The sequence below is a fragment of the Brassica rapa genome, chromosome A07, assembly GCF_000309985.2.
Source record: "Brassica rapa cultivar Chiifu-401-42 chromosome A07, CAAS_Brap_v3.01, whole genome shotgun sequence".
NCBI classification, from domain to species: domain Eukaryota; kingdom Viridiplantae; phylum Streptophyta; class Magnoliopsida; order Brassicales; family Brassicaceae; genus Brassica; species Brassica rapa.
This window is the reverse complement of record NC_024801.2, coordinates 12162278-12188929: the sequence shown is the minus strand read 5'-3', so window position 1 is coordinate 12188929 and position 26652 is coordinate 12162278. Positions and strand designations below refer to the sequence as shown.

Below are 26652 nucleotides of genomic sequence, written 5' to 3'. Positions count from 1 at the left end.
ATAATATTAGTTTTCTTTTAAAAAACATCTTTGAAGTGATTGGTTGGGTTATAGCATTAAAATATAAGTTGTAAAACATTTATATTTTATCTAGGTATAAAAATTCAATGAAATAAATAAAAATATATTATTTACAGCCATATACTTTTTCCTACAATACAGAAAATAGTGCTTTAGGTAATGGGGTTTTACAACTACTTTTAATTTTTACTGTAGTTTATAAAAATTCATGTAAATCATAATTGGTAGTTAGAAATTGTAAATAAAAAGTTACTCTATTGAAATAGATTCATTCTAAAATTTATCTATATTTGGCCCATTTTGTTAATTAGTAACCTAACAAATTAAATTTAATTCAATCTAACCACGCATATGTGGTTGTCACAGTTTTTTTATATGAAAATCAGTTTAGCGGTTTGGCTTTGTTAGAATATCTCCAAAAGGCACACTCTATTATGAAGTTTCAAAAACTCTATGTTTAAAGTTTAAAAGTGTTTTTCTCCAAAAATAAAACTTCAAATTTAATTTCAAAAGTATTTATATCTTATACTATGGTCATTATATTTGTCATAATTAATTTAAATTCATAAAACTTTTGTAAATAACTAAGCACATATGTAAAATATTAATTAATAAAATGTTATATTAAATATAAATTTCAAGAAGAAATAACATAATTAATATTAGATTATTCCATAAAATTATTTTTATAATGCATATATGATCAACTAGTGCATTTCGAAGTAAAAATTACTCTATTATTTTTATTTATAGATTACAAACTAGAAATTATTAAAATCGGATAAAGTAGATCTAAACAAAAAAGTAAAAGAAAAAAATAACTATTGCTAAATGGCTTAACTTATATGGATGATATTAATATTCAGTGGATACATTCAATCTGAATAAGAAATTATCGTACGGAAAAGACATCAAAACAACCATCTTCGGTTATACAAAATTTGTTTGAATAATATTAGAAAGATTTTGGAAGTCCTGGATCAAATTTACCTCTTTATTTATTTTTATTTTTTAAATGCAAGCTTCTTTCTTTCTACTTATAGAATGTTTCCATCAACACCACTAGCAACCAAAGCATTAGCTGCAGCTAACTTGAGACACAAAAGTACACTTCAAGTCTCGGAATATTCTCGTTGCAAATACTTGAAAACCATTTCCAGTCTATAAATCGAACAAGCATCGATAAACCAATAGGAGCCGAGCAAATAGAGTGGCTCGCTCGTAAGCTACTGGCTGGACCAAAAGGTGAATTACGAAGAGGGCTATACAAGTAGACACGTGGCTTTCCACGATTAGTTAACAGATTCACGAGGCTATTTTGGGTAATTTACGGGAATGGAATGGATAATGAGAAAGAGAGAATATGCTGGATCTCCCCCAATTAGAGTAAAACCCTAATCGTTCTCTCTCTCTCTCTCTCTGGAAGCGGATCAGATCAGGAACTTGCCCTAGTGTGTGTGGCGTAGATCGGACATGGCGACTGATAGCACAGGCGCGAAATCGAGCTCCTCGGGTGCGGATTCGTACGTAGGGAGCTTGATTAGCTTGACCTCCAAGAGCGAGATCAGATACGAAGGCATCCTTTACAACATCAACACCGATGAATCCAGTATCGGACTCCAGAACGGTACGATTTCGTTTCGATTAGGTAGGTAGGTCTTGTGAGATTGAGATTTCCTGATGCCTTTTTGATTTTGAGCGTATTGTAGTCCGATCGTTTGGAACCGAAGGAAGGAAGAAAGATGGTCCTCAAGTTCCCCCTAGTGACAAAGTTTACGAGTACATATTGTTCCGTGGAACCGATATCAAGGTATCCATCAGGATTGTGCTTGTGCTATGATGTTTATTATCACTGATTCTTTTTGTTGTTGGCAGGATTTGCAAGTCAAAGCGTCTCCACCTGTACAACCTGCAGCTCCACCCGCTATAAACAATGACCCTGCTATCATCCAGGTGAATGGTGGAAATGTTATAGAGTGATGTTGTTTGTGACCTTAAGTCTCAGTTTGATGTATCTTTTATCTTGTTTTGCAGTCTCACTACCCTAGCCCTATGCCTACATCGAGTAGCTTGCCTCCTGCTGCGAGCAGTCCACCTGGACAGCATGGGATGGGATTCCAAAACTCAATGCCTTTGTATCAGCCTGGTGGAAATGTTAATTCGTGGGGAGCGTCGCCACAACCGCCAGTGTATTGGCAAGGCTTCTACTCACCACCTCCCAATGGTCTTCCCCAATTGCATCAGCAGTCTCTGATTCGACCCCCTCATGGACTGCCAATGCCCAGTTCTCTACAGCAATATCCTAACTTTAATAGCCCTACACCTGCTGGTTCATCAACTTTTCAGGGTTCAAGCTTGCCGGAACCACCCTCTTCTTTGTTTCCCTTTAGCAGTAGTTCTCAAACTCCAGCACCCAGTTCGTTACCTTTTACTAGTCTACCTATGACGCTGTCTTCAGGCCTGCAATCAACAATGCAATCAGCACCATCTCCTTCCCTAGCTTCAGAGATGACACCTCCTTTGTTTTCTAACAAAGCTCCTGTTTCTTTGCCTCCTGCCCTTCCTCAGGATACTAACTTGCTTCCCTTTTCTGTACCAACTACTAGAGCCACCGATACAAGTGCTGGCCTTCCACTCTCTAACAAGCCTAGTGTAGTTACTGCTCCTGTTGCTGGAGTTTCTAGTTCCGTTAGCCAAGATCAGCCGAAACCTGTATTGGTTACTCCTGGCCAACTGCTGCAGTCTGGATCTGCTGCAGTTTCTTTGTCCCCGCCCTCTAACAAGGCGGATAAAGATGTTGAGGTGGTTCAGGTATCATCATCAGCTGGGTTGGAACAATCTGCTCCAGTTACATCAGAAGCCCAACCTCCAATACTGCCATTGCCTTCATCTGCAAGGCCAACCCAGAAGGTGTTTAGTAAATTTCCAAAATCTTTTTATCTACCTGTCAGGCTTTTATATGTTCTTGCGGGGTCACTTATTGATATGAGAAACAGCTTTGAATTATCTAGAAGTGTTTTTGAGGCGTAATGAACACTTTACATGATCTGATCTTGCATTTGATGATGTCTGAATTACCTTAAATAGCCTGTGTCTGTTGTTATATGTGCACTTTTAGGTTAATAATGCCCATTTTATTTTTCCATCCTATCTCTTTATCTTTGCCGTAGCTCTAGGTTTTCTTATTTGGTCTATTAGATTTCGTCATTAATGACTTGCAAGTCTTAATTGTATGCTGATTTTTTTTCTCAGCCAAATGGGCATTCGTACCCAACCCATAATGGTTACAGAGGACGTGGGAGAGGAAGAGGAAGAGGAGCAGGGGTAATATTCTTCTCACTTATTTGTAGAATGTGACGAGGCTTTCGTTTGTTTTTACTGCGGAGAAGATTTACCAGTTAAAAATAGCCCATGAACCATAGCCACCACGTATGCTAATAATCCTACTTGTTGCAGAGATCACACCAGGTGATGAAATTCACTGAAGATTTTGATTTCACGGCGATGAATGAAAAGTTCAATAAGGATGAAGTATGGGGTCATCTTGGGAAGAGTACTAATGATGATGGTGATGATGATTCTCCAATCATAGAGGAATCTGAGCTGCCAAAGATCGAGGTCAAAGTAAGTGAAGTAAACTTTTGTATAATCTGCTATACTCTCCCCCTCTCTGGTCTCATATACGGTGCCTGTTTATTGATGTAGCCTGTTTACAACAAAGACGACTTTTTCGATAGCCTCTCATCAAATACGAATGACAGAGATTCTCAAAATGCAAGGCCTAGGTTCTCAGAATTACGGAAACTAGATACGGAGGTACAATCTATATCTTTCCTCGCTCAAAAAGCAGACTAGACATAACTATTCCGTTCTGGTTTCTGGAGATACTCAATCTTACCAGAATCTTGAGAGAAACCCATTGAATCTTAACAAATGTTAACGGTGTGATTCCAGACATTTGGTGAGTTCTCAAGATTCAGAGGAGGCCGGGGAGGGCGTGGTGGCTATGGTCGGAACGGTCATTCACGTGGTGGTTATGGTGGGCGTAGCTATGGCGGCTATAATGGACGCGGTGGTGGTGGCGGCGGAGGCTATAATGGATATGGTGGTCGTGGCCAAGGGAGAGGAGGTGTATCAAATCGTTCTTCCTAAAAACTGTTACTAAAAGGGTTCTCTAATGACTCGAATCCGATGGAGCTCATGATATGCTTTTGAGTGCTTTTGGTATGTTACAATAAAACAAAACTTGAGTCTTATGTAATGCTTTTCTTTGTTAAAACCTCCCTTGTGTGGGTTTCGTGTGTCCCAAACGGATCTTTGTCTAAAGTTTGGTAAAACCGTTCTTCAGTATTCAATGTCATTTTGAACTTTTTGTAGACTTTGACATTTTGTAAAATGCATTTTCTTAGCTTCTTGCTTTTTGAGAACTTCGTGATCATTGACTTAAAAAAGGTCAAAACAGTTTGACTTTGAGCACAGTGCCAGAAGCCTCACAATCAAATGGGCCGTAAAAGGAGATAGAGAGGTCCATTATATATAGATCCATGATTGTCGTTCATTTAACAAAAGACCACTTCGTGTGCAAGTATTATGAGATAGTCAACTTTGAAAAGAGAGAATCAGAATGGGAAGTGATTCGCTTGTCGTGTTTGCGAGACTCTTAGGTTTAGCAATCGCGGCTGTGGTTATGTACTGGTTTCTTTTGTTCAAGTCCAGCTTCGCCCCTCGTAAAGGCCTCACGAAAACTGTAATTTCCCCCTTACTCTCTGATTTAAACTGGATTTTTCTCGGACTAATCAGTTTGATGATCCCTTGCAGACAATTCATGCTCTGCTGATGGTGATTGGCTTTATTCTTGTAAGTGGAGAAGGTAATTAGTGAATCGTGATCCATCTCTTTTGAAGATTTCATCTCATTGTTGAATAATAATTGCAAATTTGGGGGGGGGGGGGGGGGGGGGGGGGGTTGGTGATTTTAATTATGCAGCGATTCTGGTACACAGATGGTTGCCTGGTTCAAGAAAAACTAAGAAAGCAGTTCATTTATTGCTACAAGGAGTGGCATTAGTCTCTGCAGTCATTGGAATGTGGACAAAGTTCCATTATGAATCGGGAATATTCTCTAATTTCTACAGTCTCCATTCTTGGATGGGTTTGCTCTCCGTTTCTCTCTTTGCTGCCCAGGTCCGTCCCTCCTTTCTCTCTTAGACACCTGAGATGATGAATGATTCATCTCATAGCAAAAGAAACTATTAGATGCTTTTCAAGAACTTTAAACTTATATTTCAAGAACGCTAGATTACCGGTTGCTGTCATTATTAAACAGATAGAGATAGCATTCATTACTGCAACACTTCATACTGTGCGCTACTGGTGTCTTATAGAGAAATCTGGGGCATTAACTTACCTGTATTTACACTTCAATTATGATAAAGTTCCTTGTGTTGCAGTGGGTGACTGGGTTCTTGAGCTTCTGGCATAGAGGAGAAGTACGGGAAACGAGAAGCACGTTTCTTCCATGGCACGTCTTTCTCGGACTCTACATCTACGGTCTAGCCATTGCCACCGCTGAGACCGGGCTACTTGTGAAGCTCACACACCTTCAGACCAAGAGAAACCTCCCGAGACGCTGTGCTGAAGCAGTGGTCCTCAATGGTGTAGGGCTCGGCTTGGTTCTCCTATGTGCCATTGTTATTGCTTCGGCTGTTTTGCCAAAGTATCAGAAGAGCCATTCTGGTAATGATAAACTCGTTTATTCATCTCAAGACCATCCCAAATGTTTGGCTTCTTGACTTGTCTTTTTCTAATTTTTGTTTTATGTTTTGATCTTGGGGACAAACTTGAAACTACACGTCTCTGGTATACGCAAAGGAACAAATTGGTTCTTTTAAAAATATATTATACATTGTGATGATGATACTTCTGTCCAGAAACTTGGCTCCTCCAACCTTTCCGGTCACTCTTATTATGCCATTACAGATGAGGTAAAAGAACTAATCATCTCCAGTTACTCTCATTATGCCATCACAAGGAAAAACAAAGAGTGTTTGAATGGAGATGCTAAGTTCTTTTACCTGGTACACTTTGATTTCTGATATTTTTTCAAAACCCGGCATGAAAATAGTTATTTGATGTATCATCAAACGTTACCGGTGGCGTCAAGCTGTTCCGGAAATAAGTACCGGGCACTCGAATTTACTTAGTCCAGCAGGATTTTGTCCCAATCCGAACCAATGCTACTAAAGGGCAGCGGCACAAAATTTCTTTTGGGATTTTGCTTGACCCAGTTGCCAGATTCAAAGAAGAGGAAATAGCAAACGCTGTCTTGTATAGTACCTGCGTAATACTGATTTAACTGACATGGAATTGTTCTGGATCCATTACAAGAGAGTTCCTAAACCTGTGAGGATCTCTCAAAGTAGAAGCACCAGTCTGCAGTTTACAAAAGTCCAATCGTTATATTAGGATATGATGCACTGAGGTTAGAATAGATAGATACCTCCAAGAAACGTTCTGAAGTATCATGTATCCCACATGGCAGCACACTTGTCTTTGGTTTTTTCTTCTTTTTTTTACTGTCAGTTTTTGTAACTATAATGAGTCAATAAAACGTGATTGAAATGAGTTGAGCAGAAAAATGATCTCAAACCAATCTGTTAAAAACTATGTTAACTAAAGGAGCCAGTTACAACCTTAAAGAGTAATTGCAGCTACACAGTCTACGAACTATTTACAGGAGTAATTGCAACTACAGTCTACTAGCAAGTAAATAGTGTAACACTTGCAAAGTACTACTATTATTATTTACTCAACGAGGAGATGGCAACTGTTGTAATGAGTGAAGGGGAAATAAAAAACGATTAAAATGCAATGAAAAGAAAGATTTTGATTTTGGAAAATCAAACCAACGTGTTAAAATACCTTTATCAATATGCGAAAAGCACACAGAAAGCTGATAAACACTTTCTTTCAAAGAAAAAAGCTGATAAACACACACTAGTGATATGCTTTATGGTTGGATGATGAGTATAAAAATCCAATAATCCTCTCCAATGGAAGGCCCATAATCTTGTGTTGTGCTGTGTCGCAGATCATATAATCCATTATCATTAATCTAATCTAATGAATAATCAAATACTATTATATAACCCATCATTAGTTGGAAAGCTAATTAATTAGTAGTCAAATATATCACAACCGTTGATCAATACGACGACTGACGTCAACGCAAAGTCGCGTGGCAGAGAATAACTTCCTTCTACTGTTCCAAAAACATAAAAACTGGCGCCTATCTATGTTTCTATCTCTCTCCACTACCCAGTGATCTTCGGGGAAGGACTAAAGATTTTATATTTTCTCTTAAAAATCTTTTTATTTTTGTTTCTCTAAAAAAAAAAAGCGAAAACAGTATTAAACCGGACTCGAGTTAATAGTTAGTATCTGTTCATCGATTGAGGTGTCGGGAAAGCTTCAAACCCCTAAACTTCTGAGACCGTCGAGAGACTTGTCCTCAGGGCTTTTCTGATTCTGTCTTCTCTCGTTTTCTTAATCGAGCTCTAATGGCTGGGTAAGCACTCTCTTCCACCTCTGTGCTTTGTCTTAGTTCATGGAGCTTTAGTTTTTTTCTGTCAATTTCATTAAGCAAACGGTAAAGTTTCAAGCTTTTTTTTCGGTTTTGTGATGAGCGCTAAGGAGGTTATCTATAAAAATTGGAACTTTTTGAAGCTTTCTGTGCCCCTGTGATGCTCTTGATTGATGAATGTAATTTTCGTAAAGTTAATACTTTTTTTACAGCTAATTAGTATCCACAATAATATGTCTATAGTACTTACTGCAAGTAGATATATTCACTGTTTGTTACAGTGGGACTTTCATTAGATTATATTACCTTTTAGATACTTGTGTGCCATGTTTTAGAATGTTATTATTGAACTATTGTCCTGTCACCGATGGATGCTTTGCTTTGCTGTTTTGCAGACGAGCATGGTTGGTTGATAAAAACCGCATTGCAACTAAAATCTTGAGTGCATCAGACCCCTGTCCTACGGTGTGGAACACCAATCCTACTAGACACTGTCCCAACTGTCATCACGTCATTGACAACAGCCATGTACGTCTTTCTCTTTTGATGTCCATTCTCCAATACCGTTGTAAAAATACAAGTTTCTGTTACATTTTCCAGGAAGTTGATGACTGGCCAGGCTTGCCACGCGGCGTCAAGTTCGACCCATCTGATCCAGAGATCATATGGCATTTGCTTGCAAAAACTGGCTCACTTGGTTTAACTCCCCACCCTTTCATTGACGAGTTCATCCCAACCGTTGATCAAGACGATGGAATCTGTTACACTCATCCTAAGAACTTACCAGGTTATTCAATGCAATGCAATGCAATGTTCTCTTTCTATATATTTTAATGTGATTCAAAGGAAGTAGTTTTTCTCTTAACTCAATATTGAAATCCTTTTTAGGTGTTAAGCACGATGGGACTATGTGCCACTTCTTCCACAGAGCAATCAAGGCTTACAGCACGGGAACTCGGAAGCGCAGAAAGATTCAAGACGATGATCTTGGCGATGTGCGCTGGCACAAGACTGGGAGGACTAAGACTGTTGTGTTGGATGGTGTTCAGAGAGGTTGCAAGAAGATAATGGTTCTCTATGAAGGAAAATCCGTGAAAACCAACTGGGTGATGCACCAGTATCATTTAGGAACAGACGAAGATGAGAAGGATGGTCAGTACGTTGTCTCTAAGATATTCTACCAGCAGCCTCAGCAGCAAGGAGTTCTCAAAAAAGGTGGTGATAAAGCTGAAGAGGAAGTCTCTGAAGATATCTTTGCTGCTGCAACCACCACTCCTAAAGCGGATCCTGTCACTCCGAGATTGTTTACACCTGAGCCTAGTAGACAAGCTGTGCCACTTCGCTCTGATTCTCACTTTGCAAATGACTATGTAACTGCACATGAGGTTTCTCTTGCTGAGGTAAGTTGTTTCTTATTCCTTTATAATTATACAACTTTTTGCTAGTTCATTAACTAACTGATTGTTTTCCTTTGCTTCATGGTACCCTAAGACATCCGAGGGGATGTATATGGAAGATGAGGTTCAACGTAATGTTGAAAGACCAAGCTCCGAGGATGAGCCTGCGCCTGAGACAATGATACATGATAAAGAAGATGAAAACGATCAAGAAAACAAAGAAGGTGAAGAAAACCACCAAGCTGAGGAAGAAGAGAATTTGTTGGACAGTGGTGGATCTCAGTTTATATTGAACTCGCAACAGCTGGTGGAAGCCTTGGCTCTTTGCGATGATCTCTTGCAGGTGGGATCACAGGACGCAAACAATGGAGGAGGAGGAGGAGGTTTAAGGAATAAGCAGCAGCCATGTTTTGGTGATTACGCACACCTGGGAGGAACAGATGACTTCAAACGGGATCTGGAGGATTGTCAGAAACTCGTTCTTGATCCCTGCAACATAGACCTTGATACTCCACCTGAGTTCCGTTTGAGCCAGCTGGTAAACCTTATACATCCCTTTCTTCTCTTTAAAAACTTTCTTCTTTTAAAAGCTCATATGGGTTTTGTTATGTGTGTGTTCAGGAGTTTGGATCGCAGGAGAGCTTCCTCGCTTGGGGAACTGGAAAGACTGACTGACAAAAACAGAACTCACACGAGATGGAGATTATGGGAACTCACTGATTTTTTTTTTTGGTTGGCAAAACGGTGCTGTATGATATTTTCCCTATGCGCCTAAAGTGCTTGAGTTCAAATTGTTTTTTGTTTGTTTTGTTGAGTTTGAACAACTACTTTGGAACTTGTCTCTGATACTTGCAATGTGGTTCTTTTGTAAATGGTGCTTTTGAGATAACGGAGCCCAAAACCTCCATGTATGGACTCTAATCTCCCTTGGAAACATTTTCTTCTAAGACCCCTTGTGTTTCTCTGAACTAGCTGATTATGAGTTTCAGGGAGACTAGTTTACGCAGAGTATACGGTCTTCAGTCACTGTCCACTGCTTAGACAAGATCAAAAATGGTGATTACATATGCAGAAGTGTTTTTGGTAAAGGTTTACTCACGCTTTGAAAACTGCAAGTGTTGTGTAAAGTATAGTGGACTAATTACTCATCCTCTCTATGGGGATCCACACTTTCCCCAGGTTGGTTAATCTAATCCATTGTTATGGTAATGATTGTTTGCTCAAGGAAACACGTTTCTCTAAAGTTTTTTTGTTTCTGATAACATTATTATTTAAGTTATGTTATATAGCCTTATACTTAATATTTCATGTAATGTACAAGCAGCAGGTTTGCCCGAGTGGTTAAGGGGGAAGACTTAAGTTCTTCTGCACATAAGTGCGCGTGGGTTCGAACCCCACAGCCTGCATTTTTTTGTATTAAATTTGACAATTTCAGCTTGGATACTCTACTTTTTTCAACTATCTTTTCTTTTACTTCGTCCAACTAGGATAAAACACGTGCATGGTGAATTTATATAAAAATTATTTAAGAAATATCGTATGGAAAAATAAAATATCAGTAAATAAATTATGTAATTAACAAAAACATTTTTAAAAACTTGTTTAAGGGCTAAAATATTAATTCGATCAAGAATATAAATTTTAATGAAATGATCTAATTTTTAAAAATATTTTAAATCAAAAAATCATTTATCATATAAGAACCTAATGTTTAGGCCAAAAAATAGTTACGAAAAAAACTATGTTCGTTTAATTTTATATCATTATTTAACTTATGAACGTGCCCTGGAGCCTGTACCTGTGCATATTTGTGGGTTGGGCTTTAAAGTATCCGACGACATAGGCCAATAATGGCCATATGAGAAAACCAAGAGGATTTGTGTTGCTATATATTTTTTCTATAACATGTGCTCAGAAAAAAAATATATATCTATCTATCTATACTATTATTTGCAAAGTAAATTTTTGGAATCGAGCTTTCACGTTAAAAGTTAGAGCGGTTAATATCATTTATACCCTTAATGAATAAAATTTATAACTAAATTATAAAATAAAATCAAAATTTTAATTTATTTGATTAGATAATTGATTAAAATTAATAATAGTAAGAATTATCCAAAATCTGAAAATATAATTTTTAAAAGAGATAATTTCTGTATATATTGTATTGTCATCTGAAAAAGTCTTTTAGTAAAAATTTAAAAACATGAATTATATAATTAAATATTAATCAAATAAAAAAATTAATTATATAATTAAAAATATAATATTAAGTTATTTTAAGATTTATTTTAGTATAATGAATATAGTGTACAAAAAACTTTTCAAAAATTATGAAAATTTTAAGCCCGCATCGCGGACAAAACACTTAGTATATATATATATATATATATATATATATATATATATATATATATATATATATATATATATTTCTCTAATGTATATTAATTTTGGCAACATATAAACAATCTTGAATATTTTAATCTCCCTAATTATATTGTCATATTCTCAAACCATGCGGATAAAATTCTAATGTTAAATCTCTTCAGTATAAGCAAAGAGAAGAAGACAAAATCTACATAAACCTAGTTTATTAAAATGGACAGCAACATTTTTCAAAACCTTAGATCCAGAGATCGAAATCAGATAACAAATCCTTAATCAGATAAAAAATGGACAGCAACATTTTTCAAAACCTTAGATCCAGAGATCGAAATCAGATAACAAATCCTTAACCTATGGTCACATTCTACTAGTGAAAATGGGAGTCGACAAACTTTTTCTTTTGAGTCAAATACATTTTCTCTTTGATAATTTTCCTAATATTTATCTTGCTTTTTTTTTTGGGACAAATATATTAATTTGAATCTTTGAACTGATTTTTTGGGTGTGGGACATTGTACGAAAAAAACTGAACTTAGGTAACTAAACCCATCCTAGACTTCTAGATATCTATGACAGAAATCGTGTAATTAATTAAGTAAAACATGACTGGAATCTTAAGCCAAAGATCGTTGGATGAGTGCACTAACGTAATTTAGAATCCATTGACTTTCCCTAGTGATTAGCATAAGATACTAAAAACCTTATGGAATCAATGAAAGTGGATGGTATTATTCTTTGTCATGCTTGGGTTATTTGGGGAAAGGCTGACAATCTTGTCTACATTTCCCGCTATCAAGCAAACCAAGAAAGGACTCACTTTAAATCCAAAAGTATATAATATCTTTTAGGAACTTGATGGGTAGTAGTTGAATTTGATGTAAAGGGAGGGCCACTTGGCCTTTAGGAGAAGGCAAGGGTCATTAGTTAGATGGGTGTTTAATGCAACTTCAAGATATCTGATTCCATTGATTTGCCTCCTGATTACATGGATCATTGTCTTGTTTTCTTCTTAACTTGGCATTTCTGAAAAAAAATATTCAGTTTGTTACCACCACAAGGTAAACCTAAAAAACTAAAAAAACTGTGTAATATGGAACATAGTGATGTAATGTAATGTTATGAATGGTAAATATGACTAAAAATAAATTTAATATGAATAAATGTAATGTAATGTTAATAATATTTTATTAGGTAAAACAAAGAGATTCGGTGTTTAATTTCATGATTCGGTTTTAAGGGTGATACCAATAACTTTTTGTTTTGTTTTCTTTCACAAGAAGATAACTTGAAATGGTAGAGAATATCTAAACTTCGAAAAACGAATGGCAGGGAATATACTTTGGACAGCACCAACATCATTTCTTAAAGCTTGTGCATTTCGTAAACTGTAAAGGATCCTTTTTCTCGTGATTATATTTAATCAGTTGCAAGAAGAATGCGAAACAGGGCTATATGCTTCTTTTTCAATATACCAGAATATTCGGCCACCAGGACCACACACCTCTAATTGAATACTACAAACCGAAAAAATCGAATTTTGTAAATTTCTAGCATACAACCCCAAGTTATATATACTTATTGATTATTTGTGCATTAAGAATCTAGGTAGGTCATGTTATTATTGTTTTAATAATCACCGCCTTATGCGTTTTCTCTTAAATGTCTTAAATGGTCGTATGGTCAATTATTTTTTATGAACAAAATGAATGATTCACGCTTTGTTACGTCGAAAACCATTATATAAAGGCCATATAATGGTAACACTTACCAACATTGACCAAAAAGTCTCAAAGACTTTGTACGCAATTCTCCACTCCATGATTTACATTTGAACCTATGGCATGTTTATGTTTTGAGATTTTCTTCTTTTTGGCAACTTATGTTTTTAGATTTAATCTGATATGTTGATGTGTCTTTAAAGTTTACTAATTATCATTTGCTAGACATACATCTAGAAATTTATTCAAGAATCCAAACACTATTATAAAACTCAAAATTCTATTCTAGAGTTTATTCAAAACTTAAAAAACATTGAAGGAACTTTCTTGGTTTACAAAAGAAATGAATTTCCATATGAGGTTAATCTAATCATGACAGAGGAAGGTGTAATGGGTGTGTAGAAGAAGATGATGTAGGCGGTTTGCAACGTTGGATGCTTCTTGGTTCGGACGGTGAAGAACGTGGTGGCGGTTGTACTGCCACAGGAGCGTAAACTCTGTTATTCACTGCATCTTTCGACGGCACCCAAATGCCTTCCACAACAATTAACTGCTGTTGTTGTGGATTTTCGCAGCCGTTGGTCAATGTCGGAGTAGCTGGTCTTCTTGTGTGCAATCTATATTTCTATAAAAGCAAATTAACGGATTCAATAAACCATGATTATTGAGAATCGAGATCTAGATAAAAGATTAACTAAACGGTTCAGCAGCAAAACCGTTATGGTTAAACGTAAAATAACTATTAATATGCACCTGTAAGTGGCTTTTAACTTCGTCATTGGTTAGACCATCGACTTGCATGAGATCTCTAATCTGCTTAGGCGTAGCAACTACACATTTGGTAAAACATATATCAAAACTAAAATTCAATTCAAAGAAACCGACGGTTTAATTAAATATTACTATAAAATAAAAAGATTTTAATATTAATTACCATGTGATCCTCCAAGCTTCTGAAGCGCGTGAAGGAATCTCCGATGTAATTCCGACGACCAGCAACGCCTTTGCTTCCGATGCATTTGTAACTGTTTCTGCTGCTCCATCTCTTTTTTATTTCCGCCTGTTTCCGCCGTTGAACTCGACGCCGTCGGCGTTGGAGTGATTGCTTTCAACGGTTGAGAATAGGCGAGCTTTCCTTTTTGAAACGCATCGCAGTTTTCCTTTACCGCCGCCACCACCGTTGTTGTCTGGTCCTATTGTTGTTGTACACATCAGAACTATAAGGGATCTTGAGAAAGTTCGTGCACTAACAAATGGTTTTGATTAATTTACCTCTATGGGCTGAGGATCAGGAGACTGGTTCCATAACTGAAGCCATTCAGATTTCTTCTTATCAATGTTATTTTCAGCTTCATCGTCTTTAACACGTTCACAAGATTTGATCGGCACAAACTCCTCACACAAGGCAATGCAACCGTCTCTGCCTTCGCATTCACTTGTAGTCCGCTCAGAACCTTCTGGTTGAATGTGTTCTGACCTGGAAAATTCCGATAACTCCTTCCGGTACGACTCGATCGCTTTTTTTAGTAAACAAACAACAATTTAGAAACCTGAGAAAATAATAGAAGATCTGAAATATATATATATATATATATATATATATATTATATGTATAAGTATTACCTTGTGTAACGAGCGATAAACATAGGGGAAGATCACGCTTGAAAACTTGGATCTTCTTTTGTTCTTCTACGAGTGCTTCTATGTATTCTTCACATCTCTTCTTTTTCAAGGTATAGTCCTTTTTTTTTTGAACACATTTCAAGGTATAGTCCATGTTGTCTCCTTTCTTAGCCATAGTCGTACAGAGATCTTAGACAGCAACTTCGATTATCAGACCAGTTTGGATTAGAGACCATAAATCAAAGAGAGATGAAAAAAGGAAGAAGTGTGAAAGAGACCGGTTTTTTGATCTAAATAGAGAAGAGAAGGGAAAAAAATAAACTTGTTGTTCGAGTTGGAAACTTTAAGAGGAGAGAGAGAGATTAGAATTGATGTGTGAAAACATTAGGGTTCGAGGTCAAGCCGTCGCGTACCTAACGGAATCTTTTTTTATTTATTAAAAGCGTTTTTTTTCTCCATATTTACGATTTTTAAGATAAAAAGAAAAAAAAATGGTAAATATGCGAAGATGATGGGTTGGGTACTTGGGTAATTTATAGAGGAGAATATTCGGGTATTATGGGGATTCATTCTTGTCACCAATGACGTTAGCGTTCTTGTGAGCCGTGACGTTAAGATAAGAACGACTACTCAGATTAGTCATTCATCACTTTTTATTTTGAAAAACTGGATTTTTAAAAGCAAAACGAGGGAAGAAGAATATACTGATCATGTTACGTTGGCCATTATGTTTCACACACAAACTGAGGAGTTCAAATTTCCAGTTTTGTTTTCTTTTCAATTTTATTAAAAAAATCTCGAGTATAATTAAGCACATAAAAGTTTTAAAGCAACTAATTTTAGTCCTTAGATATATATACTAAAATAGTGGATGGGGGACCACGTAAAAGTTAATTAAGCAAAATTATACAAAACTAAATGCATCTATAATGAATTTATTAATTCACAAGATATTATTAATAGCAATAGTTTACATTTTCAACGCTAGTAAAAACAACGCAGCAAAAGACTAATTTATTTTATTTTCATATATGGTTGGAGGAATATTCTATGCGAGTAGGGAGGGAGAAACGCACCAAAGAGAGAATCTTCTTGGGAGCCGCGTTTCCTCTTCTGACTTTTCACGTTATCGAAGAGCCACATGCATACATACCTAGCTACACCAAAGCGCGTGCACATTCAACACAGTGAATATCGTAGTAACTGGGAGTTATCCAATTAACTCACTCCTAAAGACAAAAACATTTATTTTACACTCGAAACATAGGGCCAAGCGGCCCGTGCTCAATTTTCCAGGCTCAACTGCTCATACAAGCAAACAAATTAAAAATAAAAGGATTAATACGCTTGCTTCCTTTGCATCAGTTTCATGGATCTATGTAACTATGTTATCTTAGTGGGCATAACATTGTTGAGATACCGTAGCTGATTCCTTGATTATATTATACCTGCAAAAAAAAAAGAGAGGAAATTCGTAAAGAAGAAAAGTAAACCACAAAAAACAAATGAAGATAAGAAATGAGAACCAACACGACAAGAAGCCAAAGACGAGTTGAGTAGTAGAACAAGTTTAGTTGTTAAATTAATGGTTGTTAACAGAGTTGGTAAGAGTTGTTAGAATAGTTTAGAATTGGAGTGTGAAATTGATCTTGAGAATTGTTTTGCAAATAAGCATGTGTGTAGATAGTAGAAGGATTATTGGGAGTTATAGAATGGTTTGTTTGACTGTGATTGTTTCCTCCCATGATATGGTTGTGTTTAAGCCGGAAATCCCAAATTAGCAACAACAACAACAGCTGCCACATACTGTTAATATTTATTTCCTTGGTAATATTTATTTTCACCGCATTGTATCAAAGACTCTCGCATACTGTTACTTACTTATATCATATAGATTTCTCTTCGTACGCATTCACATATAAGAACCACTCGTAAATAACAAAAAAAACACAGATTAACTAAAACTTTACTGTTGTTAGATACTTTGATGGGGCTGCTTCAGGCAAGTTTAATATTTTTTTTCACGGGAGAAAATAGTTCAGATTAGATTTGTAATAACTTTTGTAAACATCTCGTATCATGGTTAAATATCTAAGAAACTATGGATAGTAACTTTCTTCATCATCATTTCAGCTCTCCCTACAAAACCTGCATTTTCAAAAAACAAGTAGAGTAAGACAGAAGAGCATTTGTCTTAATGCAGGGCCAGCTTAAGGGCAGGGGCAAAGGGGCGTGGACCCCGAATCCAATTAGTTTTTTACAAAAATAGCATTAGAAAAGGGGCTCAGTTTAAAAAAAAAAATAGGAATAGGGACCCGAATGTTTTTAAAATTATCTATCAATATATGTAAGAAATTAAAAGTTATTTTGTCCAAGAGCCATGTTGTTTTTGAGCCGGCCCTGTCTAAATGAATATATTAGGATTTCAAATTTATACCAGAAAGAAATGATTGGGAGGGGGGGAAGCACTAGGTCTCAACAGAAGTAAGAAACGATTGGATGCCAAAGATAATGAAAAGCATTCCACCAGAAAGAGCAACCTGCAACAACAACAACAAAATTTACAAGACCTGAGTTTAAAACTGATCTCAAATGTGAATGTGACAAGGAGAGAGATGTTTACTATTCGTTCGGATATCTGAGACGCTAAGCTCTTTCCTCCAATCACAGCAGCAGTGGTGCACAGTAGCTGTGCGCTGTGTAGAAGACACGAATTAGTCAGCAACATTGATTCCAAACATACACTATTGTGATGCAGACACAGAAAACAATTGAGAAACAGTTTTATATTGAAACTTACACAATTCCACCAAGGACAACCCCAAACGGATTTTCATCTGCAGCTAAACCAATTGTAGCAAGCTAGAAAGAAAATAATAAAAGGAATTATGGTGAATCATTTAGACTGAATCAATCAAGTAAGCGAGAGCTAACCTGACTCTTGTCACCGAATTCACCAAAGAAATTAATTGAAAATGCCTGCAAGAGGAGAGGGGAAACATGAAACTTATTTCAGAAAGGTAGCTGTTGCCAAAGAGAGCAGATTCTGAGAGGATTTGTCTATAGTTTACCTTGAGAAAAATTGGAGAGAAGAACTGTGTGAGGAACGGCCTTTTCTGCTTTTTGTTTTCATCTTCAACCTACAATGAACAAAGAAATGGCGTTGTGAAAAAGACAGGACATAGCACATGCAATTCCCACACGCAGTCTGTGATTTTAGTTCCATACCTTGTCTTTTGTAGCTTTACCATTAGTCTTCAAATCAGAATCCTATGATAAACAAACACACACATCATAAAGTCAAAAACATTAAAATCTAAAACGTGACAAGGAGCGGGAAGAAAGACGAAACAGACCAGTTCTGCTTCAACTTCAGCTAATTCTTCTGAGCCCCTGCTAACAAAGTAGAATCAGATAGCACCTCAATTTTTCACCCTCATGTCATGAAAACTTGATGAAGAATGATTATTATTACCCTCCTCCTCCTTGTTTAAAACCGTCCCATAAAGACCACAGCCCAAAACCAAAAAACAACAATGTTGTTATGTGATGCGTCCATTTGCGAGGGATCTGCAAGCAACGAGGGTTGAACTGTCACCATTTAGTCAATAAAAAAAAAACTGAAACTTTCCATCAAACTAAAATCTGAGTTCAAATGTTAAAAAAAAAAGACATACCAGATTAGGAGCAGCCCATCCAACAGTAGCAGAGAGGATAGTCATGACCTAAAAGAATTAGCAAAAGACACTCCCTCATGAGCTCCTTCCAAAATCTCACTTACTTAGTCAAAATGAGTCGTAAAGAAAGCTTACAATTAGAGCCGATACACAACCAGCCAACACAAGTCTCCTAGGATAACGCATCGCTAGAATCTGATTAAGTAAAAAAAAAAGAGATTAATCTTACAAAAACATGATAAAAGAACACAAGTACATATACTCTCTCTCTCTCTCTCTCTCTCTCTCTCTCTCTCTCTCTCTCTCTCTCTCTCTCTCTCTCTCTCTCTCTCTCTCTCTCTCTCTCTCTCTCTCTCTCAAGTAGACAGTAGCAGATTCTAAACAAGCAAAACACTAGTTTCCAGTCAGGAACATGCAAATCCGACAAAGATTTGGTATTTGATCAGAAAAGCCAATGACTTTCTTTAACCTTAAATTCTCCAAAATCTGATTTAAGTAAAAAAAAAAGAGATTAATCTTACAAAACGTGATTAAAAAAAAAATCTTTTTAATTACGAACATGCAAATCCTACAAAGATTCGGTCTTTTGATCAGAAAAGCCAGTGACCTTCTTCAACCTTAAACCCTCCAAATCACAAAAAGCAAAGATGCATGTAACACTTACAGCTGCAGCGAAAAACGTCTTGTCGCCAATCTCCGACACGAAAGTCATGGCGAGTGACTTCGTAAATCCCTAAAAGAAAAAAAAAACCATTAATAGTAACACACCCAGATTAATTAGCTGAGCTCCCTCAATGATCCTCAGAGAACAAGAAAAAAAAAGAATATTTTTTTTTACCGTACCTGCAAAACCGAGCTCATGGCTGCCGAGTTAGCTCCGAATGTTTCGATCTTTTCCGGCTGGTACAGAGTCAACGGAGTGATCTGCTGAGAGGGAAGAGAGACGACACACGCTCTCCCACAAAAGTTTGTTCAAGTGCAAAAGATGAATGCTTTACGTGTAAAAGTTGATTCGGATTCTCTAGCACTTTAGATCTCGCCACGTGAATAGATAGCATCCAACGATTTAGTTCTATGTGGGTCCCAAAAGACTCCACTTGACTTTAGTTCTAATTTGTTCGGTAGGACTGCGGTGATGTATGGTCGGATCACGATAAAGACGTCACGTGAGAATATAGGTCTTTATCACAACTTGTAATTGGATGAGACTTTGATTCGCCAAAGCACCTAGTTGGTTTGATTTGTCCTGATCCTACTATACTTATTTTTAACTCGATTTTATCCAATATTAAATTTAATAGATTAATTGACGAATCTGGCTCCGACTCCGACTGGTGATCTTTTCAGAAATATAATAAACAAATAGAAAAGGAACATCTATACTATTAAAACAAAATACTTCTTATGAATTTGCCTCTGAATTTTTCTATTAATTACAAAACATTCTATTTTTTTTCAATTGTTTTAAATATTTTTCGAAAATGAAAAGCCCAACCAATTTGCTATTTACATTTTCGTTTTTTAAGCCCATTAAGTTGTTTTAAATCTCATTTTGTACTCAAAGATTTACGGAATCAAATAAAATAAAAAGAAGATCTCCTAATTTGAGGAACACGCAGAAAAATATTTTAACTGTTTGACATGGTAACTGAATTTTCTAAAAACTAATCTTAAAATATAGAGAGATTTGATTTTAAAGAGAAGATCTCCCAACTTTCTCCCCAAGTTTCTCCTAAAACCTAACACCTCGCTTTGAATCCGATCAATATTATAAATAGGCAACACCGATTTCCTATTCAAACCCACGCCTTCGAAAAAACCAACAGGATCTACGTAGGATAATATAGGACAAACATTTTTATTTTAATAATAATTAAAAAAATAAAGAAGATAATATTATAAAAAATTGACTATAAACAAATAAAAAAAATCTATTAAAATATAGATTCGACAAATATTTATTAATTTAAATGAAATTTTAAAAAGAAACGATTCCGCGCTTTGAAAGCGCATGTCAAAATCTAGTATATGAATAAAATTACAGGAATAAAAAGGAATACTTGTTCCTTATCAAATTTAACAAGGAATGCTTTTGTTCTATATTTCTCTACAAAAAAAGAATGGAGAGGAACAAGAAGGAAAAACTATTCCATGTAAATGGTGATTTATTTTAGGAATGATAAGGAATTCAGCGTTCTCTTTCGTTCTTTGGTCACTATTCAAAGCCTAGTCTTCATCTAATGGTAAAAGAACTTCGGGAAAGACACAAATACCATTTTTATAATACTAATTTTCATGTTTACATTAATCACTTTTACCCTTACTTTTAATGAATGGTAAAAAAACATTTATACTCATAGAGTTAACTAATCTAGATTTAAGGTTTAGAATTGAGGGGTCGAATAAGGTTTTTAGAAAAAAATTTCCCTTGGATAGACCTAAAAAAGTTTTTGTCACAAATATAAACCTTAAAAATAAAATTGACCAAAATAAACTTAAATGTTTTATCAAAAGAAGTAAATATACACTTATATCCCTAGGGTTAATTAATCTTAGATATTAAGGTCTAGAGTTAAGGAGTGGGGTTTAAGGTTTAGGGTTTAAGGTTTAGGGTTTAGGGTTTAGAGTTGAGTAGTGGAGTTTTGGACTTGGAGATATGATTTCAAATTAAAAAAAATAAAAAAATAAAATTTTCAAAATAAAAATACTATTTTGGTCATTTTAGTTTTCGAGGTTTATTTTTGTGACAAAAACTTTAAAAGGCTATTTGAGAGAATTGCTCTTTTTAGAATGTGAAATTTAGAATTCCAATAAATATATAAATAAACACTTAAAATATATATATTTTTAAAATAGTTTCAAACATAATTTTCAATTTTATTTTATTTTATTTTATTTAAATAATTATTTATTTATATATATATATAGTACAAGAGTATAAGATTCTTTTGCCACTTAATTAAAAATGTGTTTTTGAAAATGTCCATTTAGTGATGGTAAAGATAAATAATAGTATATGAAAGTGGTAAATATAAAATTCCCCAAAAAAAACTTCCAGCTGAAAGTAGATTAGTTCGATTCACTTTGATTACCCATAGACGTCTTAAGTAGCAAAAAAAACAAAATTAATTGCTAACGGAATCTCCACCACTTGACGTCTATTCCTATTGTTCTTTTCGTAAAAAATTAGTATCTTGTTTGAGGATTAATTGCAGACATAAGTTTTGTGATGGTTGTTTCAGAAGTAGTCACATTCTATTTTTTGTGATTGTTTTGTTTTGTACAAACAATAACATTTGTTTTATTTCCAGATTCTGTGGAGAGACAGTTGTCTGCACAAAGGCTTGTTCTCAAATGTCATGCACCTACTTGCGAGATGTACATCAATTCTAAAAATCTCTCACAAAATTTACTAAGACAATATCTTTTTGCTTTGCAACGTGATCTTCAACAGAAGACGTCTTTCAGTGGCCGATGTATATTTTGATATTGTGATTATTGATATGTCGTGTTTGATTGTGATTACTGATTCATCTTTATGTTGTGGTTTATTTTTCAGGTGTCTCCTTTGCTTGGAGACACAAAGGAGCCTTGGCCACATGTCTATCTCTGGGATATGTTGTGTACCTATGTTGTGGGACAGCATTTTGCTTGCCGTATCCATACTGGAAACGTCTCCGGGACGGGGACCATTTGGGGATAGCAAAGGGGCGTCTTAGACCATGATTAACCTGGACTTTTAGGTGGGGTTCAGCTAAGAACCGTTTCTTAGCTTTTAACTAAGAAAATTTAAGAACCGTTTCTTAACTTTTAACTAAGAAAAACTAAGAGCCGGCTCTTAGCCGAAAAATGTAAAAAAAGTGTCAAATCATGAGTTAAAAACCCCAAATTAAGAACTCCGGTTAATCATGTTCTTAGAAACGTAAAAGTGAAATGAACACTTAATAATTAGTGTATGTCATATCTAAGGACTAATTTACTTCAATTTTATCCTACACTAACCTAATTCAATTACTTTTTCTTAAAGAAAAAACAAGACGCAAAAGCTTAAACTAGATTTTGAATTTATGATTTTATTTCTGAATCTTTAAGTTTATGAACTTCTTACTAATGAACCAAATTTTGATAATATGTATGCATTGTCGCGCAAGTGTGTATTATATAAAGCCTTTTTTACTTTGCTTAGTTACATTGTTTAATACCATAATAGTTTTATTATGTATTTGCTTGGGTAATAGAATACGAAATGGATGAGCTGTCAATTACTTGAAAGTCATTAGCAAAAAGCTAAGCTCGTTGTCAAAAACACTTAAATAAGGACGAAGATGAAAAAGTGATGAGAATATGAGATTCTAAACAAGATAGATATACTAATAAGCGCCACACTAACCGCATTGAGATCATAAAACGAAGTTATAATTAATCTTCACACCTAAAGACGATGAAGAAACCTCCTCTTCCGCTTTAACCATTTATATATATCTTCTTGTTTCTTCCAAAGATACTTGCTCGTATATAAATCTCCTTGGAATCTGCAAAACACCACAAAACTCACTTTTGTCTCACTTTCTTCCCTCCCCCACCACAAAACTCACTTTTGTCTTGCTCTCTCTCTCTTTAATAAGTGAGAGAAGATCTCTCACTCTTGGTCTATCTAACGGTCGGGAACTAAAAATGTTTTCTCACCGTTGCTTTGTTCTCTTCATCTTCTTCCTCGTTTCACATTCTTCGGTTACTTCCAGAATCTTGCCAAAGATCTCTGTCACTACTTCAACGATTCTTGATGTCTCCGACTCCATTCGCAGAACCAAGGGTGCGCCGTCGTTTCAGCTGAACCAGCAAGAAGAACAGAGTCACACTCCATCTTTTTCGTCCTCTTCATTTAGCTTGCAGCTTCATTCACGAGCCTCCGTCCAAGGAAATGAGCACTCAGACTACAAGTCTCTCACGCTAGCTAGACTCGACCGTGACTCAGCCCGAGTCAAATCCCTCATGGCTCGTTTAGATCTAGCCGTTAACAACATAACCAAAGCGGATCTCAAGCCCGTTATTACCACAATGTACACCACGGAGCAGCAAGAGATCGAAGCTCCTTTGATCTCCGGCACGACTCAAGGAAGCGGCGAGTACTTCACACGCGTGGGTATCGGAAACCCGGCGCGTGAAGTTTACATGGTGCTCGATACCGGAAGCGACGTGAACTGGCTACAGTGCGCCCCTTGCGCCGACTGTTACCACCAGACCGAGCCCATCTTCGAGCCGTCGTCTTCCTCTTCTTACTCTACACTCTCTTGCGACACTCCTCAGTGCAAGGCCCTCGAAGTCTCCGAATGCAGGAACGCCACGTGTCTCTACGAGGTTTCTTACGGAGACGGCTCTTACACCATCGGCGATCTCGCCACCGAGACGCTCACCATCGGCTCAGCTTCCGTCGATAACGTCGCCGTCGGGTGTGGACACAGCAACCAAGGACTGTTCGTCGGCGCCGCCGGTTTGCTCGGTCTCGGCGGCGGTTTGCTGGCTCTGCCGTCGCAGCTGAACACGACGTCGTTCTCTTACTGCCTCGTCGACCGCGACTCGGACTCGGTTTCCACCGTCGAGTTCGGGTCGGATATCTCTCCCGACGCCGTCGTGGCTCCGCTGCTGCGTAACCACCAGCTCGACACGTTCTACTACCTTGGACTCACCGGGATAAGCGTCGGCGGCGAGATGCTTCAGATTCCGAGCTCTTCTTTCGAGGTGGACGAGTCGGGAGGCGGAGGGATCATTATCGACTCGGGAACCGCCGTGACTCGGCTCCAGACGGGAATCTACAACTCGCTCAGAGACGCGTTCGTGAAAGGGACGACGGACTTGGAGAAAGCCGCCGGAGTTGCGATGTTCGACACGTGTTACAATCTGGCGGCTAAAACGACGATTGAGGTCCCGACGGTGGCTTTTCATTTTCCCGGCGGGAACATGTTGGCTTTGCCGGCGAAGAATTACATGATTCCGGTTGACTCGGTGGGGACTTTCTGTCTCGCGTTTGCACCGACGGCGAGTTCGCTTGCGATAATCGGGAACGTGCAGCAGCAAGGGACACGTGTCGGTTTCGATTTGGCGAATTCTCTCATTGGATTCTCGACAAATAAATGTTAGTAGCATTTAATGTTTTTTTCTTGTACTTGTTTTTTTTTTGGTAAAATTTTCTTGTACTTGTTGTTGCAAAGAGTTGTGTAATGAATTAAATTCTTGGTCGTGGCGTTTTAACTCTGACATCCCAGTTCAGATGATGCTTCTGCTTGCCGTACCCCACCAACTCGGAGCCTTGTTTTGTTTTTGCTAATTTACAAATTAATCTTCTACCGTTCTGAAAAATCTCTAATTGACACCTTTTCTAACTATTTATTTCTCTCGTTGAATAATTTTATGATAGTTCCGAATCACTACGAAGCAACAAACTGATTGATATAGGTATGGAGTTGATTACGTAATACTCCCTCCGTTTCAAAATAGATGATGTTTTGGAGAGTTTAAAATATTTCAAAATACTTGATGTTTTGATATTTTTATATTAGTTTTAGTTTTACAGAAAACTGTGTCACCAATGATGTTTTATAGTGGGTTTTGTGATTGGCTGAATTAGTTTTACTTTATATTTTTAATATTACTTTTTAGGAAAAAGAGTATATCTTAATTCTTGTGCATTTATCTAAAACATCAAATATTTTGAAACAGAGAAAGTATGATAATGATAGGTAGTTATTTTGAAACAGAGAAAGTATGATAATGATAGGTAGTTATTCCAGAATAATATTTACACTAGCTGCTCACGTGTTAGTTGCTAGTCAATAGACCCAATACAGTATCTAGTTTTTGTCTAAAAACATATGCGAACTGCAATCTTCATCCGCTCGTTTTTAGCAGTAGTATAGAACTTTATAGGATACTAATTGGAAAAAGGAAAGAACTAAGGGGGGCTTATTGAACTGATGATTTGAGAGGAATTCATTATATACAAAATTCAAAGGATTTGCTAAAAACTCGGGATTTAAAAAAATCTTTAGGAGGTGATTAAAAGGTATTTTAAGAGTTTTTAATGAATTGAGCACAGAAAAGCTTGAAACTAGAAACCTTTCTATCACGACTAGACAAAAGCTTTATTAATCTACCCTTTGACACGTCCACATCATTCAAGCTTCAAGTGGAACTACGTCAACAAGAGATCCTCTCTACATAAATAATTCTTCTTTAGCTTCTGATTTATCACAGTTGAATACTTGTCCATTTGAATCATCATCAGATCAAGTAAACAAAATTTGTTAAAAGAACAGAACAGAATCATGTCAAGTGTATCTCTAGCGGTGGATCCAATAACCGACATGGACAAAACGTCTCTGACTAGTGAGAATGGAAGGTGGTCGGGGATGACAGACAGCTGGTGGTGGTGGCGGCGGGTTGATGGGATCACAGAGTATGTGCTTAATTTTTAGCCGACGATCAAACAAAGAGGATGAAATCCTTTTTTATTTTTGTGAAATACCATCTCATTAGGTGGTATTTCTTCTAACTGAATTTTGACTACAAATCATTTTTTAGATAATCCAAAATAACTTTTGATAAATATATTAATGAAATCCCATTTTTTTCAATAAGAGGGGATTTCATGGGATTTATACAAATGATAAGTTCAATAACCATGGATTTGTAAAAGGTTTTATAAATACTAAATCCAATAAGGTACGATTTGCTAAAAAACCAGAATTCTTTCAAACACCTAATCCAATAAGCCCTACTAAATCATTATGTTTAGGAGATGAAGGTAAACAAATTATTTGTTCAAAAAGTCAAGAAAATTATTTTATTTTCTTTTTTATGGGCAAAAAGGAAAAAAACCTCTCTATATTATTAGAAAAAATCGGACAACTACGACATCACTACATGCCTAAGAGGAGAAACGCCTAAAACATCATCCTCAAGAATCGAAATTACATCAGATGGTACATAATTGAAAATATGAATTCCTAATGGTAAAGTAAAGGCATAGTTGGCTAACCCGTCGGCTAGACGGTTAGCTTCCCTATACACGTGATCAATTCGGACAATCCAGTCTTTTGAAAGATAGCCATGGCACAGACGTACCAGGAACGACAGTGGGTGAGTCTCCTCAATTCCTGTCTTAAGAAATCCAACCACAACTGCTGAATCCACCTCTAGCTCCAACCTTGTGATCCCCCTTTCCCATGCCAATACCAGTCCATAATAGAC

At 36.5% G+C, this 26652-nt stretch overlaps 6 protein-coding genes, 1 long non-coding RNA gene and 1 other non-coding gene across 12 annotated transcripts; 6 read left to right on the top strand and 2 right to left on the bottom strand.

Moving 5' to 3' along the window:
• Nucleotides 1–1371: 1371 nt before the first annotated feature.
• Nucleotides 1372–4400, top strand: LOC103829165 (protein decapping 5). Its single transcript, XM_009104829.3, has 8 exons — nt 1372–1648; nt 1731–1831; nt 1897–1974; nt 2056–2931; nt 3274–3345; nt 3478–3645; nt 3727–3837; nt 3976–4400. Exons 1-8 carry the CDS (start codon nt 1495–1497, stop codon nt 4171–4173), a joined length of 1758 nt encoding a protein of 585 aa, XP_009103077.1. The 5' UTR covers nt 1372–1494; the 3' UTR covers nt 4174–4400.
• A 161-nt stretch (nt 4401–4561) lies between these two features.
• LOC103829164 (probable transmembrane ascorbate ferrireductase 4) lies at nt 4562–5939 on the top strand. Its single transcript, XM_033274420.1, has 4 exons — nt 4562–4768; nt 4840–4891; nt 5008–5204; nt 5471–5939. Exons 1-4 carry the CDS (start codon nt 4646–4648, stop codon nt 5810–5812), a joined length of 714 nt encoding a protein of 237 aa, XP_033130311.1. The 5' UTR covers nt 4562–4645; the 3' UTR covers nt 5813–5939.
• Nucleotides 5940–7279: 1340 nt separating this feature from the next.
• Nucleotides 7280–11032, top strand: LOC103829163 (SUPPRESSOR OF GAMMA RESPONSE 1). 5 transcript variants are annotated; one of them, XM_009104827.3, is made up of 6 exons: nt 7282–7587; nt 7998–8130; nt 8203–8389; nt 8491–9002; nt 9094–9537; nt 9621–9970. In XM_009104827.3, the coding sequence occupies exons 1-6, from the start codon at nt 7580–7582 to the stop codon at nt 9672–9674; spliced, it is 1338 nt and encodes a 445-aa protein (XP_009103075.1). In that variant the 5' UTR covers nt 7282–7579; the 3' UTR covers nt 9675–9970. The 5 variants fall into 5 exon arrangements, 4 of the variants coding, with proteins under 4 accessions (XP_033130309.1, XP_009103075.1, XP_033130308.1 ...); XM_033274418.1 differs by having other exon boundaries at nt 7280–7587; nt 7998–8389; XR_004449046.1 differs by lacking the exon at nt 7282–7587 and adding an exon at nt 9989–11032 and having other exon boundaries at nt 7608–8389; nt 9621–9907.
• On the top strand, nt 10323–10405 carry TRNAL-UAA. Its single transcript has one exon. It is a non-coding gene; the product is annotated as a tRNA-Leu (tRNA).
• A 2284-nt stretch (nt 11033–13316) lies between the features above and the next one.
• On the bottom strand, nt 13317–14996 carry LOC103829805 (transcription factor HHO3). Its single transcript, XM_033274233.1, has 6 exons — nt 14880–14996; nt 14729–14846; nt 14378–14622; nt 14040–14298; nt 13859–13935; nt 13317–13730 (listed from the first exon to the last, which is right to left on the bottom strand). Exons 1-6 carry the CDS (start codon nt 14901–14903, stop codon nt 13476–13478), a joined length of 978 nt encoding a protein of 325 aa, XP_033130124.1. The 5' UTR covers nt 14904–14996; the 3' UTR covers nt 13317–13475.
• Nucleotides 14598–15210, top strand: LOC117126419. Its single transcript, XR_004448968.1, has 2 exons — nt 14598–14838; nt 14872–15210. It is a non-coding gene; the product is annotated as an uncharacterized LOC117126419 (long non-coding RNA).
• Nucleotides 15211–16505: 1295 nt separating this feature from the next.
• LOC103829161 (GDT1-like protein 4) lies at nt 16506–19623 on the bottom strand. Its single transcript, XM_009104825.3, has 13 exons — nt 19249–19623; nt 19070–19138; nt 18541–18600; nt 18406–18453; nt 18204–18298; nt 18085–18121; nt 17957–17998; nt 17800–17868; nt 17663–17707; nt 17529–17590; nt 17352–17424; nt 17166–17268; nt 16506–16876 (listed from the first exon to the last, which is right to left on the bottom strand). Exons 1-12 carry the CDS (start codon nt 19264–19266, stop codon nt 17197–17199), a joined length of 690 nt encoding a protein of 229 aa, XP_009103073.1. The 5' UTR covers nt 19267–19623; the 3' UTR covers nt 16506–16876; nt 17166–17196.
• Nucleotides 19624–22353: 2730 nt separating this feature from the next.
• On the top strand, nt 22354–24750 carry LOC103829160 (protein ASPARTIC PROTEASE IN GUARD CELL 1). The gene is made up of 2 exons (XM_009104824.3): nt 22354–24559; nt 24591–24750. The coding sequence occupies exon 1, from the start codon at nt 23080–23082 to the stop codon at nt 24541–24543; it is 1464 nt and encodes a 487-aa protein (XP_009103072.1). The 5' UTR covers nt 22354–23079; the 3' UTR covers nt 24544–24559; nt 24591–24750.
• Nucleotides 24751–26652: the final 1902 nt, after the last annotated feature.